The sequence below is a fragment of the Labrus mixtus genome, chromosome 10 (genome assembly GCF_963584025.1).
Source record: "Labrus mixtus chromosome 10, fLabMix1.1, whole genome shotgun sequence".
Taxonomy (NCBI): Eukaryota; Metazoa; Chordata; class Actinopteri; order Labriformes; family Labridae; genus Labrus; species Labrus mixtus.
The window spans coordinates 15,389,898-15,407,063 of NC_083621.1; the positions used below are offsets into that span (position 1 = coordinate 15,389,898).

At 40.1% G+C, this 17,166-nt stretch overlaps 1 protein-coding gene across 2 annotated transcripts in view; it reads right to left on the minus strand.

Annotated features, from left to right (window-relative positions):
- Nucleotides 1–272: 272 nt before the first annotated feature.
- The window catches only part of LOC132982190 (ecto-NOX disulfide-thiol exchanger 2-like), a 108,806-nt gene continuing 91,912 nt past the window's right edge, over nucleotides 273–17,166 (minus strand). For both annotated transcript variants that reach the window (XM_061048536.1, XM_061048537.1), the window contains exons 10-15: nucleotides 14,395–14,582; nucleotides 12,472–12,612; nucleotides 7,235–7,285; nucleotides 6,495–6,600; nucleotides 4,007–4,092; nucleotides 273–752 (exon numbers count right to left, since the gene is read on the minus strand). In XM_061048536.1, coding sequence (XP_060904519.1) covers nucleotides 621–752; nucleotides 4,007–4,092; nucleotides 6,495–6,600; nucleotides 7,235–7,285; nucleotides 12,472–12,612; nucleotides 14,395–14,582 — 704 coding nt within the window. In that variant the 3' untranslated portion in view covers nucleotides 273–620. The remainder of the gene's footprint in view (nucleotides 753–4,006; nucleotides 4,093–6,494; nucleotides 6,601–7,234; nucleotides 7,286–12,471; nucleotides 12,613–14,394; nucleotides 14,583–17,166) is intronic.

The following is a 17,166-nucleotide window of genomic DNA, read 5'->3' on the forward strand; positions in this document are numbered from 1 at the left end:
TTTCATTTATATTCGTTTCACTTGTATATGTACATACCGTGTGTTACAACATACTGTGTAAGTTTACATGTTGTTTTAACTGAGAATGTCCAAACTGTGTTCAACAAGTTCATCAAAAGATTGTAGCCTAGAATGGCTCCAATGAACTGTGTTTCTATTTGATGGATGGGTCATGATCATGGAACCAAACTAATGACATTTTACAGAGCCGACTGTTGGCTCAGAAAGTACGACGCCCAGCCCATGTGGGCCATAACGACTTGAGAGTCCAGTGACTGAAGACTTTAAGTCTTTAGGTCAAGAAATATTTTGCAGGCATTGAGAAGCTCAGTGAGAGTCCATGCTCAAGAAGCCTCTGTCTTCATGATTGTGTGACATTATTCCAGTAACCATGGGAATGCTGCGTCTTTCAGTCTCTGCCACCTGCTCAGTGTCCCTGAAATGCTCATGTAACATCATCTCTGCTCAGTCTTCTGTGTCCTTGAACAGTCAGGTAGAGTCCACAGTCTCTGATATTTGTGGGCTTTATACTCTGTCCTTCACATCTCTACAGTGTTCCTTATGTTGAGCCTTGTCTTCCTGTCTTCTCCTCCACATCTTGGAAGTGTAACCAGCAGACTCTATGTGCTCTTGATGCCCTGGAAGCCGCAGAATTTCCATCTTTTCTCCAGACTGGCTCCGACTCCACTCAGCTCCTGTATGAAGGTGCAAGGCAGCCGAGAGAGAAGAGCCTCCACCTCACTGGTGTTAATCTGAAGAGACACACATACCAGACCAGGGTTAGACAAGAAATCAAGGGAAGTATTCATGTTCTAACAGAGAGTGCATATAGTAATAACACCCGAGGTACTTCTATATTCCTGTTCAGTTTTATATTAGATTTAACAAATGATGGCAGCTGCTCTGTATGAATGCCAATCAAATCTGTTAAAAAATACTAGAATTGCTTTGCTCTAAATATGTCACCCGGGACTTGCGGCTGTTGAATTTGGTTTTAAATATCCTGGCCTTGATATACAGACATATGATCTACGCAGTGAGCTACAAGGCACATCAGAGCTGAGATATTTTATGAAGTTAGGAAAAACCTGTTAGCATTAGTAGGCACTGGTTAATAGAATGTTCTTTCTCCTGTGGCAGATGAAGTCTGTTCTCTAGCAATGTATACTATGGAATTCCTCAAGGGTCTATCTTTGGTCCTGATAATTTTCTATTAAAGCCTCAGTGCTATTTGTAATCTTATGTCTAGTTTAGATAGCAAATTAACAAATATGACACCAGAAGCCCTCATGTCACTTGCACGGGTGCTGCTTGCTGCACAAGTGTTTTATTCAGCTTGGAAACATTACTCAGATCAGGTATTTTATTCAGAGATCCACAGAAGGTCATTCATGCTTGTATCCCCTCTAGGCTTCATTGTAATAATGTGATTTGTTCTGGTCTCACAGGGAAAAGATTATTGAATACAGCTCATTAAAAGGCCATGACACTGAACTTCTTCAAGAGGGGCAACTACATTACTCAGGGATGCTTTTCATTGACTAAATACACTGATTTTAAGCTTCACATGGTCAGGTTTCTGCTCATATCAAAGATGTATTTAACCCCATATGACCCTTAATATAGTGTGGTACCCAGAAACCCTAAAGCTCACCTCCTCACACTGAGGAGTGTCCCAAACATTCCTGGAAGGGGACATCTATTCTAGCTGTCTGCCGGAGAATGTCAGATATCCTGTTTTAGTCTGTATACTGATAATGTTCAGTGTGTTGTCATTATTCAGATTGTAAGTTGGATTTTAATATCAATCAGAGGTGATAGCACATTCAGGAGTTTATAGTACAATGTAACTTATTCTCCATGTTTTATATTGTTTGGTCTTTCACGGTTTAATCTTCAATACTTATTCTTACAGTAAATCTAAAAAACAGAATTTATTTTGATCACCTGGACTTAAAACTGAAACAACAGTTTTCTTCTTCTTTGGGCTATTTGAGACTAAGTTGTGTATTGGGCATGGGAAAATGAATTTTTCAGGGCCATCCTCAATACTGATGACAACTTAGCACCTGATCATTATCTCCAAATAATGCTTTGAGAAATCAATAAAACAGCTTCAAATAAAAACTGGCTGTTCATTTGAAAGGTTCTGCACAAAACAGGAGCACATAAAGTAAGTATTACTTGTTTATTAATGAATATTGCTAAAAATAAATTAATGCATATAGTTACACTCAAACACAAAATGTGTGCAAAAAGAGATGTATTAAATGTCCATTTCATCTATGAATTGTTTTTATACTCTATTTGGGTGTAAAACTTTTTTTCAAACATTTTTTCTACAAAGATCTGAGCCGGATGAAACATTGTGTTGAAAATGATTTCGTTGGTATCACTGTGCAGATGTTGCTCTTTTTGTTGGAGTCATTTTCCAGAAGCTTTCAACCCATGTTCCTTTTAGATCTTAAAATCTACTACTCATCATTCATAGAAAACAGTGAGGAAGTTATGTTGCTATGAAAAAGGCTTAGTCATAATCTTTCAGCTTTTAAATAGCCACTCTTTAAACATGGTCAGATCAGTACAAACTCAAAGTTAGAGTCTGACAGCGTCATCCTGCTCACACCACTCAGGTGGGCTGAGGATGACGAGTCGATTAAAATTCAGAGGTGACGCTGCCACGATTCACTGTACGAGCTGTTGTCGACAGCGTCTCTCAATAATAAGTAGAATGTTCAGGCTCTGTGTTGATGTCACGATGCATTAAGGTCCTTCATGGAGATAAGACGTGTGTGACATTACACACAATGGAGCTGTGTGTGGAGCGTGTAGATAAGAAGACTGGATCCGTTCTTGTTTTTCGGGGAGTCTGTGTTGTTCATAACAACTCTGTGGGCTGCTTTATGTGTGTAGCCGAGCAACACACAATGCATACAAACTCATATTCACACAGACCAACAAGTGTGGGTGTTTGCTCACGCACATGCTTTCACTTTATACTTTATTTCAGTATTCACAAAAGGCACGAGAGAATAAAGTCACAATATTTTCTTTGCATGTGTGAGGATGAGTCAGGGTGGTGGCGAGCATATTCAAAGACTTTCGTCTGGCAGCAACTTTGTGTACATGACGAATATTTTGCGCACAACAAATCACTTTCCAAACATTAAGAAACTTTGAGTAACCTGAAATCTGATGTTTTCACGTTGGATGTTATAGTATCTTTGATGGTAAAGGGAGCAGAGAAACCTGTTTTTTTTTCCCCTGAAAGTCCTCTAGTCAGGGCGGGGACCAGACATGACCATTAATCTCTGTGTTTCCTTTTGGAGGTGACATTGAATGTTGGCATTTTGAAAGCCTCATATAAGTGGAAGTGAAGACCGATAATATGTCTGATACGCTTTGGCAGAAAGATGAACTGGCTGTGGTTCGGCAGACATAGAAACTCTGAGTGTTTGAAGATGGAGGCTGCATGTGTCAGAATGAAGGACCTAGTTTTTATATGTTTCAGCATCAAAGGAAATCACAAGGCTAGCAGAATCAGGTCAGACAGCTATGAAACTCAAGGTCAGAAACGGGAGAGAAACTGTGTCCAGAGTTCAACTCTTTCCTAAATGTCTGTGATAAGTTTTACCTCTAAGCAACATCTAGTGACATGTTTCAGAAAGTTCCTTGTGAATGTTTTTTTAATCTCTGTAAGTGTTTCCCCTGCTGTGCTCAGGTATGTGCCCATGGTTTAAAAGCATTTACAGAAGTCAAATACATTTTCACAAACCACAGACAATGCTCTATTAATAGCTGTACCATACTGAACTTTACAACCCACTGAGTAAAAAATACATTTTAATTCAAAGTCAATAGTAGTAAAAAAAAAATATATATATATATATATATAAGAAGTCTGTACACACATACCAATCTGAAGTCCCACATAATGTTGCTTTCAAGTTTGCTGTTCTTTGATCAGTGACATACAGCTGGTACAGTGAAGGTTTGTGTCTGTTACCTTTGTGTCCAAACGCTGCAGGTAGGAACAGATGTACTCAATGCTGGCTCCAAACGGATGGACGTGCAGGAACGTGGAGATGATCCCTGAGGAGGAACAAACCAGTCATGCAAAAATAAAGTTAAGGAAGAGATGTGGCACATAACTCCAGTTCCTGTCACCTGTCAAACAATGACAAACTGCAAGAGGATTTCTCCTCTCCTCTCCTTCTCCTCTCCTTTCCCCTCCTCTCCTCTCCTCTCCTCCTCTCCTTTCCCCTCCTCTCCTCTCCTCTCCTCTCCTCTCCATTGTGGCTCCTGATTAGAGGAAGTGTTTAATGACAGCTTTTGATGTTGTTGCCTCTCGTCAAAGCTCAGCTCAAACAAACCATCTGCTATCAGCTCACCGGGACATGAGAGAGATAATCCTCCACCTCTGCCCACTAACTACCTTCTACCTTTAGAGCAACCAAAGATCAAGAGTTAAACAAAAAAGTGTTAGTCACATAGTTCAACATTATCTTGAACACCAGAGCAAGAATACCAGAATTTCTAGGCACTCTCAAGGGGGAATTTCAAACTCCATCACTTTATAATTTGCTGCTTGCAGGAGGTCGGTTGATACTTAATCAACATGCTCGCCTGGAGCTGCTCCAACAGCAAAAAGTAAGAGATTCTACTGGTGCACTGGGACGTAGCATAAAGTATTTGATGCTGTTGATTTATTTTCATAAAACAGCCCACTGGAGTGGGTTTGCCGTCTGTGCTTATTTGCCTTGAAGGGCCAATGAACATCTCCAGCTGACAGTGCAGACGTTTGCAGTGACAACATGCGCCCACACGATGTATGTGCGCCATCAGTAAATGTTTCAAACAATGACAGTTAAACTTTTAATAGTTTCCACGGCTCCAACTTTTCCTTCAATTTCAGACAAATATTCCCCTGTTCATCATCCTTGGAGTCTTTTAACTCACAATAAATGCAAACTATGACTATAAAATGAATTCTGCATCTGAAGGGAATCCAAAGTTTGTGATTTAAATTGTCATAAACATTTGTAGCTCATTCTAAACTGTTACAGCTTATTATACTAATCAGCTCTGCATCTGTTCCCCCTTTGATTTCAGTGTTTCTACAAACTTGCAATGCTTCTTGCTCCATGCTGTATTAGAAACACAGGAATGTTTGCTTGAGTTTTTGAAGCATTCACTCCTGTTACCATTAACCTGCTATGCTGCCCTGGGCAAATCAGAGCTGTTGGCCCCTTCTGACACAACTTTTCAACCATTCAGTGATTTCATCAATAATCTTCTCTATTTCCATTATCTATCTCACAAAGCACAGTGCCTGTAGCCATAGAAAGCACATTAATGATCCCAGGTTTGTCTTATGCCAACAACTTCATAGTACTCTCATTAGGAATCTAGACTGTGTTAGCACAATACCTGAAATAATACAGGTCCTTATAAACCAGATTTTGACCCAAGCTGTAATGCAGGATCCACCTTGAGGCCCCCATATGATCAGAATATGCCCATTGTATACAACAATGAGTCCATTTTATTAAACGTAGGCCAGGTTTACAGTTGTGTTTGTTCATTCTTTGAAGAATTTTAATGTCTCATCAGAGATGACATTGTGTGAAAACATGTCATATTTGTACTAATTATTAATCTTCAAACCTTAAAACACAGTGTGCAGTTCTTTCAGGCAGCATGCTGTTATTGCCAACACCTCTCATTTTCAATTTGAACACATTGGCAGCAGCAAGGAGAGGGAGGGGATGCTGCTGTGGTCGCATTACAGTATTAACACAGAAACCCCAGCAAGGGAAATAATACAGGAAATTATTTTACTGATATCTGAATTGCCTTTATCCGCAGAGAACAGAGAGATTCATTTCGAGAAATAGGAACAGTTTCATGGTCTGATTATCTGACTAACAACTTTTATAATACCAGTGTGCAAAACTTGCTTTTAGGAGTTTCACATTGCAGAGACTACAGAGGTTGGATAGCAGCAGCTGGTGGAGCACAGACTGGTAGGATTCAAAGCAGACTTTAAAACTGCTTCATTCTTAGAGAAAGATAAAGGGAGACAGAGTGGTGCAGCTGGTATGTGTTACTATTTGGAACAGTTATAAACACTATAGCCTTTAAATATGGCAGATGATGTTTTACATCATTCTTTTTAGCATATTGTTACTTTAAAATCATCATTTAATTCCAGTTTCCTTTTTGTGATCAATTATTACATTTATATTTTACTTTAAGAGAGTATAGTTCCAAAAAATGTTTGATCACACAAACGACTATAAATCAGCTTAAGCAGAAATTATGAGGGGGGAAAAAAGGGTATTCCTACAAATGCACAATAGTATTACACAATGTGTTTGTCCTCGTAAACATTGCTACAAATTAAAGTGAGCAATTCAAAATTTTAAATTCAGCAAATAAAAAGCTTTCGTCAAACTGTAAAACAGGAATGCAAAACATCCGTGTCAGCATACCGACTAGCAGAGCTTCTCTTTCAGAGTGGACAGGACTCGATGGAGTCTTCTCTGTTGGACCTTCTTTCTCCTGACTGCAGCTCACCACTGCAGAGACTGTGGCTTCCTGCACACACACACACACAAACACACACATCAGTCACTGCTACTTTTTAGCTAAGTAGTAAACAAGCCAGCAAACGTAAGCATTATCAAAAACAATGACAAAAAAAGACACACATAAAATACATTGAACACATCAGAAACACACACAAACTAAGTGTAGGAAGAAGAAATAGAGGGAGAGAAGAAATGATCAAACTGTTTGTTTCAGAACTCTGACAGGTGATAGCAACAACTCCTGTGTTACTCTTCTGACAAATGTTCTGTTTGTGGTCCTCCATAACAGTGTGTGTGTACTCTTTTCACTTATGGTGTGGGATGCCTGTTGGCCTTTTTCTGTTTTTAATCTATCCATTACACCCTGACAGTGTGTGTCAGTGTGTGTGGGTGTGTAGACAGACGCACATTTGCGAGCCATTGTGTCTTTATGACTCCTTTATTTCCTAGCCTAGTTGTGTCTGTGCTGATTTACTCAATGAGAAATGTGGTGGCAGTGAATTGGATCGGCCTGTAATGATCTGTCATGTTAGAGGAAGAGGTTAGAGAGGAGAGTCAGAGGAGGAGCGGGAGAAATGAGGACAGAAAACAATATGTGAAGAGGAGAATTCAGGGTTAGATCTCTTTTTTTCCCCACTTACACTGGCTTGATTCTCCTCGCTGCCTCTGTCGTCCTGCTTCGACATCTCCAGCTGCGGCACATCACAAACACACGAGGAGAAGAGGCAAAGAAACAACGTAAGTGCTAATGTAGACAGACTGGCGTCTGTGAATGCACACAGCTACAAGTGGGGAGTATTTTTAGAATCATAGATAGTTTGGATCACACAAACAAGGCAGAGACACCAAACTCCAGATGGATATTATTAACTCTTATTGAGCAATAACTGTTTTAAATGTGCAGGATGTTAAAGCATCATGTGAATCCATATTAGACTTACTGACCCTGGAGTTATAAATGAGGCATGCATTTTTTTTGTTTAATCATGTTCTCCCAGCTCAGGAGGTTGTATTTTTTGAGGATTGAACAGTGGTGGAATTGCTTTGGTTTTTTGTCTAAAACTTTTATTGTCTGTTTATACAAAGACTGTAGTGGTTTTAATGTGGTGTGACTTGCCTGAGACCAGCTTGTCAAACAGAAGGTCATATATTAGAAAACCACTGAATGCATGTACATCTTGGCTGCTTCAGTGGACATGGAGTTTTTGATAAATCTGAAGTTGGCAAGGTTAAATTGAATTTTTTTACAGACTTTTTTTTAAATGTGCTTTGAAGTTCAGGTTGGAGTCAAGTATAATGCCAAGCTATTTGAATTCTTTTACAATCTGTCATTTTTCTCCTGACACAAGTATATCTGGATCTTTGTTTGAGTCATTTGTTTTAGTGAAGAACATACCAAAAGGTTTAGACACGTTAAGTTGGAGACAGCACTGATTAAGCCATGCTGTAATTTTGACCATTGCGGTTGTTAGTTTTGAAGTAACTTCTGCTTTTGTTAAACCATGCACATACAAAACTGTATCGTCAGCATACATTTGAATGTTAACCTCAGGACACACAGATGGCAAGTCATTTACATACAAGCAGAATAAAAGTGGGCCCAGTATAGATCCCTGCGGAACGCCAGTGGACAAGCAGAGGGCGTCAGATTGATAATTAAGTATTCGCACACTTTGAGAGTGGTTGGAGAGATATGATTCTACCCATTTAAGGGCATCAGCAGAGAAATTAAAGGTGGATAACTTAGATAGAAGAACCCTGGGATTTACAGTGTCAAATGCTTTTCTGAGATCCAGAAAGACCGCACCAACAATGCCACGGTTATCTAGCAGTGATTTGATTTTTTCAATGAAGAAGAAATTAGCTGTCTCTGTTGAGTGGTTGGATCTGAATCCAAACTGCATTGGCTGCAGGTGATAAGAGCTGTTGTTCGGGTGATGTATAATTTGCTCAGCTGCCCATTTCTCTGCAACTTTAGACATAATAGGAATAATACTGATGGGCCTATAATTGCAGGGTGAATGGGGATCACCAGATTTGTAAATTGGTGTAATAACTGCAGATTTCCACAACCTTGGAAATTCACCCTGTGATATTGAGAGATTAATGATTTTGGTGATGGGTTTGGCTAATGCTGAACCAAGATCCTTAACCATTGTTGTGTCCATCCCAAAATGTATTTCACTGTTGTGCTCACCAGATAAGTTGACCTTTTTTTATTAGCAGCACCTAGTATTACAGTTAAAATGAGATCTAACAAATGAGATCTGATCACACACTACAGTGTAGTCAGACTGATGGCCAAACTTTTGGTGCCTCTGGTCAAAGCAATAAAGGACATCTGAACAAGACTTCCTTATTTGCTTGCCATTGTTTACAGTCCAACTAGCAACCTGAGACGCAGTAAAAAACAGTGTTGGAGTTTAGAGATGTCATGGAGGAGGGGATTGTTAGTTGCTCTTGCATATAGACACCCTTTTAAAGACATGGATTAAAGCTCAACTATCATTAAATAAGCTTTTTCCCTGTGTGATGAGAAGATGATACTACTCTCACTATGAGCAGAAAACAGAACACTGTTTCGGACATGTGGCTGCCGGAGCTGGGGATTGAACCCTCAACCTTCTGGCTGAGAGACGACCAACTCGACCAACTCAGCCACAGCCAGTCCCAGTCTAAGGGGGCACATGATTTTCAGTTATGATAATGGATTATTTTTTGCTGGTTAATAAAATTTTGTCTGGCTCTAAAAAAGTCTGAGACAATAACCTCGCTTCTCACATCATAGTCAATTTAGTATGGCAGAAAATTTAACATTTTGGCAGCACTGACATTTATTTAACTTTTTCATGTTATCATACTGTAAGTAAAAGTGCCAACATCCTCAATGACCTGCACTGGTGTAAATCCAGTAATGTGTGGTGACAGCAAATCAGTGACTGGACCAGTAAAGGAGAACTGATGGCACAAAGAGAAGTCCTCAACATGACAAATCACCCACAATGACCGCTAATCTTCAGAGAAACCTACACCCAAACATTGATTTCTCTTCCTCCGTTTTAATGAGACTGCCTCTCAGGATTCATGTGTGCTCACATGCAGGGGGTTTAATTAGCATTTCTCCGACAACGACAACACACAATTTTTCTAAAGGCCCAGCTCCGGACGGGTAGTGATGTAGTGTCAGTTTACTTGCGTCATACTCGATGTATACAAATTAATAAATATCCAACCAACTTTTCAAACTGGGTTCTTAGCGCACCCTGTGGACAAGGTGGTGCCGCTTATCACGTTACAGAACTTGTCGTGTACACACTTAAAACAGTCATTTTTAACGTGGAAAATGTAAACCAAGACTTTTCCTTTGATCAACAGGCTTCAGTTTTATTTTCATTATTTTACATAACCAGCTACAATCCTGTCAGTGGAGCTTTAAACGTCATGTATTAAAGGAATGAAGGTATTTTTTCTAAATCTTTAAATCAAAGGGTCATTAATTGATTATTAAAATATAGCTACATATTTGGATATATTTTTGTAATTTACTGTGAACTGAATGCTTTGACAATAAGCAATAATAATATCTTTGAAAGTTTGAACAAACTTTAGAGGACACTGGAAACTTTGGAAAATAGTGTTCTACACAGAATATGTCAAATAGTCCTTCAAATGATTATAAGTGGATTATATTGACTCTTGGATTCATTACAGTTCACTTATAAAGGCTGAATGAAGGACACATCATCACACGCTTGATCACTGACTGAGCTGCTTTAAAGCTCTAACATTCACTTTTTGGAGGAGACATTGGAAATGACAGAGTGGATTATAATGTGAAGAATGAGAATATTAAACTCCCTGAGAGGAAAATGTGAACACCAGAGCACTGACTGAAGTCAGAAATGGTCTGTGTCACTGTGCTGGGCTCTCCCCTGCTGTGTTGATATTATACAGATGCACACAAATAGCTACTTTGGGACATTTGAGGAGCTTAGAAAAAAAAAAAAAAAAAAAAAATCAGATATTTTTTTTATAACTATCACGTTCTTTCTTTTTGTTTTTGATGACCTACAGTGGGTACGGAAAGTATTCAGACCCCTTTACATTTTTCACTCTTTGTTTCATTGCAGCCATTTGCTAAAATCAAAAAAGTTCATTTTATTTCTCATTAATGTACACTCAGCACCCCATTTTGACAGAAAAAAAACAGAAATGTAGACATTTTTGCAAATTTATTAAAAAAGAAAAACTGAAATATCACATGGTCATAAGTATTCAGACCCTTTGCTCAGTATTGAGTAGAAGCACCCTTTTGAGCTAGTACAGCCATGAGTCTTCTTGGGAATGATGCAACAAGTTTTTCACACCTGGATTTGGGGATCCTCTCCAGTTCTGTCAGGTTGGATGATGAACGTTGGTGGACAGCCATTTTCAGGTCTCTCCAGAGATGCTGAATTGGGTTTAGGTCAGGGCTCTGGCTGGGCCAGTCAAGAATGGTCACAGAGTTGTTCCGAAGCCACTCCTTTGTTATTTTAGCCGTGTGCTTAGGGTCATTGTCTTGTTGGAAGGTGAACCTTCGGCCCAGTCTGAGGTCCTGAGCACTCTGGAAGAGGTTTTCTTCCAGGATATCTCTGTACTTGGCCGCATTCATCTTTCCTTCAATTGCAACCAGTCGTCCTGTCCCTGCAGCTGAAAAACACCACCATAGCATGATGCTGCCACCACCATGTTTCACTGTTGGGATTGTATTGGGCAGGTGATGAGCAGTGCCTGGTTTTCTCCACACACACCGCTTAGAATTAAAGGCAAAAAGTTCAATCTTGGTCTCATCAGACCAGAGAATCTTCTTTCTCATAGTCTGGGAGTCCTTCATGTGTTTTTTGGCAAACTCTATGCGGGCTTTCATATGTCTTGCACTGAGGAGAGGCTTCCGTCGGGCCACTCTGCCATAAAGCCCCGACTGGTGGAGGGCTGCAGTGATAGTTGACTTTGTGGAACTTTCTCCAATCTCCCTAATGCATCTCTGGAGCTCAGCCACAGTCATCTTTGGGTTCTTCTTTACCTCTCTCACCAAGGCTCTTCTCCCACGATTGCTCAGTTTGGCTGGACGGCCAGGTCTAGGAAGAGTTCTGGTCGTCCCAAACTTCTTCCATTTAAGGATTATGGAGGCCACTGTGCTCTTAGGAACCTTGAGTGCTGCAGAAATTCTTTTGTAACCTTGGCCAGATCTGTGCCTTGCCACAATTCTGTCTCTGAGCTCCTTGGGCAGTTCCTTCGACCTCATGATTCTCATTTGCTCTGACATGCACTGTGAGCTGTAAGGTCTTATATAGACAGGTGTGTGCCTTTCCTAATCAAGTCCAATCAGTTTAATTAAACACAGCTGGACTCCAATGAAGGAGCAGAACCATCTCAAGGAGGATCAGAAGAAATGGACAGCATGTGAGTTAAATATGAGTGTCACAGCAAAGGGTCTGAATACTTATGACCATGTGATATTTCAGTTTTTCTTTTTTAATAAATTTGCAAAAATTTCTACATTTCTGTTTTTTTTCTGTCAAGATGGGGTGCTGAGTGTACATTAATGAGAAATAAAATGAACTTTTTTGATTTTAGCAAATGGCTGCAATGAAACAAAGAGTGAAAAATGTACCCATATTTCCGTACCCACTGTATTTCCAAAATCCTTCATGTGTTGGAACTCAGCTTGAACTCATTCTGTTCTTATTTAAATGCAAATTAGATTTTAGAGTTCTCTTTTAAACTTAGAGAGCAACTCCAAACTACATTTTCATATTTAAATTCACCGCGGGGAGTTGGCAGATACTTTTTTGGTAGCTGTTGACAAATGTGTGTCTTTCCCCCCCGTCAAACTAACCTGCGCTGCGTGTGTGTTTTGCAGGTTCTGCAGTCCCTCCTTCAGGGTCTGGACTTGGTTCTTCAGCTGCTGTTTGTCCTCCAAACTCTTCTCCAGCTCCGCCTCTCGCTGTTTCATTTCTTCTCTCATTTTTAACAGTTGCTGCACAGAGGAGAGGGAACAAAAATAAATTGAATTCTTCTTTGAACTAACTAACCGTGACGACAAAAACACTGTTTTATTCAAACTGCAAAGTGAAAGCAGGAAAACAATCGGACATTAGTTTACTTAATATTGAACATGTCATCCCTATACTAAGAATTTAAACTTCAGCTCAACACAAGAAAGCAATTAGACACCGATATATCTCCAACAACTATTTTCTAAATGAAACAATGGATGTATAATATTCTGTCTTACATTATAATATTATAAGTCCATGAGGAGTAATTTACCAAATCACTTGTAAAAAGTCAAGACAGATTAAGTAAAGAGGAAACACTGATTTGGATGACAAAAGAAAATAAAGTGTACAACAGTATTTATCTCTTACTTTTCCTCTGAAGTTTTCTGCTAACACAGATCAAAAGATTCCCCTCCTGCTGTTTGAATTTCAACAAATTAAGACTCCACCAGACGCAGGGGGTCTTTAAAGATGGGAATTCCAACATGCAAAGCTGCACATTAAGCACTCATTATTACATGCCCTTTAATTCAAAAGAGAACGCAGGTTGCGACATCATGCTGAGAATATTTCATTGTAATTTGTGTGATGAGCGATACAACACGCAAGCTCTTGCTAGGGGGGAGGGGGATATCTAATTTCAGTGTATTTTTATTTATTCATTAACTTAGACACATGGACCCTAAGGTCCCATACATCCCCACTGTGTACACAGATGTGCAAGACTTCTCTAATATTTTTCATTATTTTAACCCTTATGTTTAATATTTATTAAAGTCTATGAATGAATGTTAGTACCTGCATTGATACCTTTTTGGTAGACTGCAGATAAAACAGTGATAATAACAAGAATAATGACTTGACTTTATTGTTGTGACCCTTGGATAGTCAAAATACAAAACCAAACAAATCTGGGCGCACACTGTATGAGTTCAGCACAGCAGCTGATCACAGCCTGATCCTGAGTCTCTCTACCGGTTGGATGATTTCCTGACATGTTTGACATTATGGTGGTACGACTACTCACAGTCAGCCATGAGCCATTTCCCCGACTTGGGGACTTAATTTCCTGATTGTGCCTGCGGTCTGATCATGAAAGAAACGTTGGCAGGAAATATCTGTATTTTTGCCCATGTATGTATCTATGTACCGATTCTACTCGTACAGTGCTCAACAATCGGCTCTTACAGTCTGAATATATAAGTGTGAGTACATAAATAGGGAGCTGTGGTTGTGCATTGTAAACGATTCAGTCGTACAGTGTTAGCTGACATTCTACCCTGAGTTTAGAGTGAATGACGGGCTTCAGATGGGTTTTATTTGAAGAGAGAAGAAAGATGATATACAACCACACGCTAAGGCAAATTTACTGTGTGCTACACATTTTCAAAATAAATAAATAGTATTTCTTTGCTAAAGCCTTAAGTGCCCACAACTCTCAAATGCCAGGGAAAATCTATTCAAACAGAGAATAAACTCAATTGAAAAGAGAAAACCTTTTTGCAGCTCTTCAGAAAAAGACTAACAGCAGCTGCAGACACCTGTTCTTGTACTTGTTCCGTCACTGGTCTCTTTGAGAATACTGAATCATGAACAAAAGACAGTCTAAGAGGAAAATTCAACGGGTTAACCTGAACGACCTTGTTCATAAAAAGAACCTGGAGCAGAACGGTAATGAATAGGAGATGAAACTTCTTGCTGGATACAGGACAGGAAAAGAGTGACTGTATGATTATTTGTGTGTGTAAAATAAGTGTTACCTTCTGCATGCCCTGCAGAGCCTGCTGCAGGAAGCTGAGCTGCTGAGCGTGTGTGCTGTCCTCCTCACTCCTCATTGGTTGGTTCTTGCCCTGTTCCTGTTTGAGCAGCTCCACCTCGTTCCTGTAAGCGTCCAGCTGACAGCGCAGGGAGTCGTTCTCCTCCTTTAAGGCTTCAGCTTGAGAAACTCCTGCAGGTTTCAACATAAAGTGCACAAAGCAGTGTTTACTATGATGACGATAATGTATAACACCGCACTGCTGCATATCATTATCAGGCTGAGTGTCACTCTTGCTGTCTGGCTTTTGAATACTTTTTCAAACTTCCATATTTTGCCTCGTTTAAATGTATTATCTATTACACCCTGATATTGGAAAGCCTGATTGGATTGCTTATTTTCCATTAGGTGAGGGACAGTACAGAAATATTGAGAAAGATTTCAGGTTGGTGAACATTAAAATTGGAAGAATAATGTTAAAAGAGAAGGGCTGTGTCGCATGTTCTGACAGGTAGAGTCTGATCGATGTGTGTGAAAACTATGCTCTCTAAAATGCTTTGACACAACAATCTGACTGTCTTCTACTGTACATAGAAGTCAACTTCCTTGTCAAAATAATGAAAAACAAACAACACAAAATATTTATTGCGATTTTTGTAAACTTGTTATTACTGGATAAACCAACAGAACTGTCGGTGGATCAGAAAGAGTCCTGTAACACTCTTTGGTGAAGAATTTTAGGTAGAGCAGCAACATCAGCAAAAAATACCACACAGTCGTCAGACTTTGTTTGAAATGTTGGACCCCAATCACTTTATTTAAGAAGCTAATAATAACAACATTAAAGCCTTTAAAATAAAATGTGCTACTTCAAAAGGATGTCAGGTACAAAGATGTTAAAGGCAGTGTGCCACATTTCACACATAAATATATCCTTTGTAAATGTATCTCGGAGTCATCACTATCTACAATGAGTGAGAAGTGCGAGTCCCACTGGCTGTGTTATTGTTGGGCCGTATTTAAATCATGTTTACATGGACGGGACGGCCTTCAGTATAAAAGCTGTTTTAGTTAAGGACTAGAGAAAAGAAGAATAACACAGCCTACTCACTGCTTATTTGATGTCATGAAAGAGTCTTTAGATCTCGGCCATTCTGTGTCAATTCATGTGCATTGTCCGCTGCTTGTGCTTAATGAAGGTGCGTTCTAATTCATAACTCCTTCATGCTACTCAAGTGGAGAGGGGTTGGAGGTCGCTGGAGGAGAACTGAGGCTTAGTAATAGCGGATGCTTCAACAAACAGCAGTTTGTTATGGTGTCATGCTGGTGCTCAAGGGCGACATCTACTGGATCAAAAAGTCGCAAATTTGTCCTTTAAAGGCTGAATATGCGATTTTTCACACTTAAATGTTATAGAAATAAAGTATATCCTCTGAAAATAACTCTGTGAGTCATGACTGTCTACAATGAGTGTGACACTCGAGTCCTGATGTCGGCGATGTTTTCCGAGCTTTCCGTGTCCTATCTTCACTTTGTTTACATCGCCAGGACTGCCGGCTGGCTCATCCCCTCGCGTATAAAAGTTGTTTAATTGAGGGACTAGAGAAAAGAAGAATAACTTACTGTTCTCACTGCTTAACTGCGTTTCTAGATCACGCTCATTTCGTGTAAATTTACATGCAGTGTGAAGATACGAGCATAATAAAGATCACTAGCATTAGCATGCTTAAACAATAATGCAGCGTGAGTTGTTTTTGGTTTCATGCTGGTGCTCAAGGGCGACATCTGCTGGATCAAAAAATCGCATATTCTGCCTTAAAGGTCCAATAATCTGGCACCTTCAGCATACTAACAGAGAAAGCTGTGATAATCTCAAAGTGTTTCAACCATTAGCTTTCTTCTGGACATCTGAGCTGACCTATCGAGCACAGAGAGGAGACAGAGGGAGTTATTACTGTATGAGACCCGCTCAGCTGCAGTCGTATCCACTGTTATCAGCTCTGTTCTCCTCCTGTGGGCCTCGAGGGGAAGCTCTTTGGGGAAAGTTCAACACACTGACTGGACGGCGAAGATAAGCCCCATCCTGTGCAGGTCTGTGTGTGCGTGTGTTTATCTGGCTCGTTTTTGTGTGGGTGTCCACGAGTGCTGCCTGCAGTCTATCACAGAGGACCACTGGTTGTGTTAATGAACTCTTGCTGAGTGTGTGTGTGCACGTCTATGCTGTGTTTGTGTGCACTTCTCTACCATCAAAATTAAGGTTTGTAGTGAGAGGAATATTGATCTGAGAGCCTCATCAGCTCGGTGCGAGGAGATGTCAACCACTTGGTAATCCCCCCTCTCTTACATCACAGGTAGAGCTATCGACCTGCAGACATCCTGGAGCGCACACACACACACACACACACACACACACACACACACACACACACACACACACACACACACACACACACACACACACACACACACACACACACACACACACACACACACACACACACACACACACACACACACACACACACACACACACACACACACACACACACACACACACACACACACACACACACACACACACACACACACACACACACACACACACACACACACACACACACACACACACACACACACACACACACACACACACACACACACACACACACACACACACACACACACACACCACACACACACACACACACACACACACACACACACAGTCATTTACACAGGCGATTCTTTTGCTTTTCTGTACGAGTCAGACGCAGAG